General features: G+C 38.0%; 1 protein-coding gene across 1 annotated transcript; it reads left to right on the plus strand.

The window, feature by feature from the left end:
• The first annotated feature begins 2,366 nt into the window (after nucleotides 1–2,366).
• LOC122049577 (non-specific lipid transfer protein GPI-anchored 1-like) lies at nucleotides 2,367–3,332 on the plus strand. The gene is made up of 3 exons (XM_042610949.1): nucleotides 2,367–2,783; nucleotides 2,920–2,979; nucleotides 3,083–3,332. The coding sequence occupies exons 1-3, from the start codon at nucleotides 2,444–2,446 to the stop codon at nucleotides 3,193–3,195; spliced, it is 513 nt and encodes a 170-aa protein (XP_042466883.1). The 5' UTR covers nucleotides 2,367–2,443; the 3' UTR covers nucleotides 3,196–3,332.
• The last annotated feature ends 1,574 nt before the right edge of the window (nucleotides 3,333–4,906 follow it).

Below are 4,906 nucleotides of genomic sequence, written 5' to 3' on the forward strand. Positions count from 1 at the left end.
TTGGATCGACAAAGTCTTGGAAGCACTGCCGATCTCTTCCGGTGGAAGAAGAAGTTGACGAGGGAAACTCAAAGAGAATGAATTCTCACACTTGCATCTTTTCGAGGATGGCTACTTATAACCTCCAAGGAATACGAAGGGTTAAGGTCTCAATTAATTCATCATTTATGATCTCCATTAATTAGGAAGATGAAGAGTTATAGGCTCCATAAATTCTTCATTTATAACCTTCATTATGATGACTCTTCAAATTCTTCATTAATTATCATTATGATGACTCTTCGAATTCTCTATTAATCATCATGTTTATGATTATTCGAATTCTCTCTTCTTTGTATCAAATAAATCCATATTTGATCTTGATCTCGACTAGCTCCCAATACCATTGTTCATGTATACGTGCTATGCGTGCGACCCTCTATGTTTTATACACGAAGGCAGTGTAAATCCATACACAGACTAAGGTAACCATCTAGCAACAGTTTTTAGCCACCCAACGTTTGATAAAATTAATATCAGTCATAAACTGTAAACCACTATGAACCGATTATTGTATAATTCAATCTCTTCATCTAAGCCTACATCCCAATTAATTCGGTACATTATGCATCATTACCAAATTAATTGTTTTACTTGATTTCCAAAATATAATAGACTCCTCTTGAATGATAAATCATTCCTCCCATGGCCATGGATTTCGAGTCACTAATATCTCTATCAAGTGGCCAGAATGTTAATTCCTAATCCAAGAGAGCGATGAATCCTTTATTGACTCAACACTATTCTCTCTACGCTTTGTCATACACCCAACAACCATATTAATCACAATCCGATTAAAGACTACTTTTAACGGCGTCAAAACACATAACTCCACGCATAGAGTAAATGAAGGTCTCAAGTCAAAAGATCAGTTACACTCGTTCATAAGAGGAATAACTAATGATACTTAATATGTGGTCTCCTCTTGAGCGGGTCATGTCCAATGTACCTTTAAACTCAAGGCACCCTCAAGTACAAGGTCTATCTCGACCTAATCATACTCAACGTTAATCTAGATATATATCCATGTCACCTATAGATATCTGTCTGATCAATGACTATTTTCATATTAATATACTCATTAATCTGTGGGACTTTATCATTAATTATAAACGTACAAAAAATTAAATAATTAATGATAAATACTTACCTTTATTAAATAATTATTCATAAAATATATGAGTATCTTGACACATAAATACACATACTAACAGATAATATATAGATAAGTAAAATATGAAAAGATATTTTACTCTAGCACAGTAATATTTATATGAGAAAGATTAGACACTCAACATTTTATATTCGTTAAAAATTCATGCCAAAATTTATTGAAGCAAAGGACAAGCTCTAATCATTCTCAAGATTAGAAATGTAAAATTAAGCTCTTGTTTGATAACTAATCTCAACTTTACATAGATTTTCATCCAGAAATGTACGGTTTGAATGTTAGATTAAAATTTATATTTATTAAAAGGCAGAGATAATTATCGTCTATCTAGGGATGTAAACGAGCCGAACCGAGCCGAACAGTATCAGGCTCGAGCTCGGCTCGTTTAAGTTATATTCGGGCTTGAGCTCGGCTCGAGCTCGAATCGAGCTTTTATCACAAGGCTCGAGCTCGGCTCGTTTTAGAATTATCAGGCTCGCGAACAGTTCGAGCTCGGTTCGTTATTAGCTCGATTATCAAAGTTAACGAGTCTAACTCGTTAAGCGAGCTCGGACTCGTTTTCGGGCTCGTTTAGAGCTCGTTTTTGGCTCATTTTAGAGCTCATTTTAAGGTTCGTTTTAGAGCTCGTTTTTTTGACTCGTTTAAGGCTCGTTTTAAGGCTCGATTTAAGACTCGTTTTTTTTGACTCGCGAGCCTATAAACGAACATGTTCCCGAGCTCACGAGCCGAATATCCTTAAGCTCGAGCTCGGCTCGATAAAACTGTCGAGCTCGAAATCGAGCTCGAGCTCGGCTCGATAAGATAAACGAACGAACTCGAACGAGTTTTTTACCGAATCGAGCTCCGAATAGCTCGTGAACCGTTTGATTCATTTACATCCCTACGTCTATCCACCTCACTACCTTTTTCTCTAGTCCATCACCGTCCGATCTTAAAAAGGTTGGATCCGTTAAAAATCTTTAAATTTGGATAAGATTTACTTAATTGTCCAACCACAAATATCAAATAGCAGACAAGGTGTTGTGAAAAGCGCCACAGTCAAATATTGACGCGTCGTCTCCAATTGGACAGTCGTTTCTGTGAATTCAAAACCTCCCACCTACTCATCATTAAAGCCGCTGCTCAACTGCACCGTTTAATGCTCTCTATTATCTTCCGTCTAGAAGACCATCCACCTCCATTCCAGTTTCTGACATTGGGATCACCGGATCATCTTAACCGACCACGCCGGACATGATGTGTGCTAGTAGCAGCTGGCTTCTCCTGCTCCTCCTCCTGTGCGTTGTGGTGGCGGCGGCCGCCGATAATTCGCTGCAGCAGCAGTGCACGGAGAGCACCAGCAGCCTGACCCCCTGCATGGACTATGGCAGCGGCAGCAGCGACCGACCCAACAGCGACTGCTGCGACACCGTGAGGAACATCCGGGGCACAAACCCCGTCTGCCTCTGCTACGCCGTACAGCAGACGCACAACTGCTCCTCCCCCTGGAGCACCTTAGGGCTCAAGGTCGAACGCCTGCTCATGCTGGCCGGTGCTTGCAACCTCGACAACTCCAACGCTAGCAATTGTAACGGTAGTTGTTATTTGTTTCCTTCTTTTTATTTTTATTTTAAAAAGGAATAGAATCTTAAAGTTTCATTCAACTTTCTCATGGAATTCGAATTCATTCTCCATAATTTTGACATTATTAACTCTTAATTTGCTCACAGCTCTCCTTAATTTATCTCCAACCTCTCCGGATTACTCCATATTCACAAACACTACACAAGGTTTGACCTTCGGACTGCTCTTGCATGATGCATCTCTGTCCTATATATTTACAGTGACTTTATGAACAAAACTTAATTTGTCTTTCATCTATGTTTGGTGCAGCCTCTAATAGCTCTTGCGATGTGTCAGTGTCACCGTCAAAAGCATCGATGCACCAGATCAACATTTGTGTCACTTTTGCAATTGGTTTAGCCATGGCCACCTTCTTATCTTAGGGTTTACCCTAAGGATACTCATTTTGTTAATTCTCTACTGATACTTCAGTGGTTGTGCACAATGAGGAAAACAAAGTGTATCATGTGGCTCTAACTGTATTTTAGTTTTCTGATTCAATATGGATTTGAAGGAATAAGAGAGATGACCGTTTTCACTATATATTACACCCTGTTTGGAATCCTATGGAATTCAATTCCTATGGTAATTGGAATTCAATTTCATAGTTTGGAATGAATTTTTGAGATGGATTTGATATGGAATTCAATTCCAATTCCATTCAAAACGTGAATAGTAAATCAGACCTCAAATGGTCAGATTTGGATAGAGATTTACCATGAACAACTAAAATTACTTAATTGTCCTTTTAATTTAAAACATTTTTTTCATCTACCGACTCTCTTGTTTTCTCCTGCCTTTCTCCTGTGCGTCGTTTCTCCTTGTGTCGAAAACTTCTCCTTGTACCGTTTCTCCCGTGCGCCACCTTCTTCATATTGCTGTCTTAACTGTGTAATCCTTTCTCCCTATTCTCTAATACTTAACTTGATTATTAAATGATTAATATGAGGATAAAATGGTAAATGTATAAGAGGAATTCAATTCAATTCTATTATTCACTAATCCATTCCAAACATAGGAATGAAATTCAATTCCTGTCATAATTCAATTTCTAATGGAATTCAATTCAATTCCTTCACTTAAATTGTTTCCAAACAGGGTGTTAGTGAAATAGATAACAATATTAGTGAAGGAAACACCAAAGGATTGAATTGTATTTTGATGTATGATAAAAGTTTAAAGTTATGTATTGATAGATCTAATCTGTGTTAAATGTGCAATTGCAAGTCACTTAATAGGAAAGCCTAATTGTTAGTACAATCGTCCTATGATCAAGGTTAATCGGGTTGATCAAACTTGATTGAGTTAACTCGAGTTTAGTTTCAATATTTGATTAATATGTTAGTTGGTTGAGTGAGACGTCAAGTGGGTCAAAGTTGATCGGATACTTGATAGTCGGTAAATATCTTTGTTGACTAAAGCAAAGATGTCAAGTTGGTCGAAGTTGACAAGTTACTTTATGCAAGTATCCTAGGTTAGTTTTGATGTCGATCAATTGAATTAGATTCTGTGTATTTTGATTCATTGTGTCTAAGTGTGCAGAAACTTAGAGACATAATAAGTCAAGCGGAATATGCAGCGAGCGAGAAGGATGATACGAAAAGGAAGTCGATGGGCTCGGTGCATTTGAGGTATGAGAACTTGCGAAATAGGACACCGGAGGAGTGAGAAGGACGCGCGCAATGCATCTTGTTGAAGATCGTGGCCCGGTTAGAAGGGGGTTGAATAATTGATTACCCTAAGTCAATTATCTTTCTACAAGTTATTAGTTTGCATAGCGGAAATACTAAAAGCAATATGTAAGAAGAAATGAATGCAAACTCTAACACGTTAACTTAACGTGGTTCAGAGATAACTTGCTTCTAGTCCACGGCTTGCCCTTTAGGTGGTCGAACTCTATCCATCGGTGGATTAGTCATTGTCAATCTTTGGTTAAAGCTGACTCCTCGGTGGAGTAAAACTTCTCACAAAGTTCTTTTTCTCTTTACAAGATAGAGATTTAGGTTTAGGAGGAAGAGAATAGACTTGGAAGCTTGAGGGTAAACACTTAGGAGTATTCAATAAGAATTAGTAACCTCTTTCATCCCTCAAAAC

The sequence above is a fragment of the Zingiber officinale genome, chromosome 2B (genome assembly GCF_018446385.1).
Source record: "Zingiber officinale cultivar Zhangliang chromosome 2B, Zo_v1.1, whole genome shotgun sequence".
NCBI classification, from domain to species: Eukaryota; Viridiplantae; Streptophyta; class Magnoliopsida; order Zingiberales; family Zingiberaceae; genus Zingiber; species Zingiber officinale.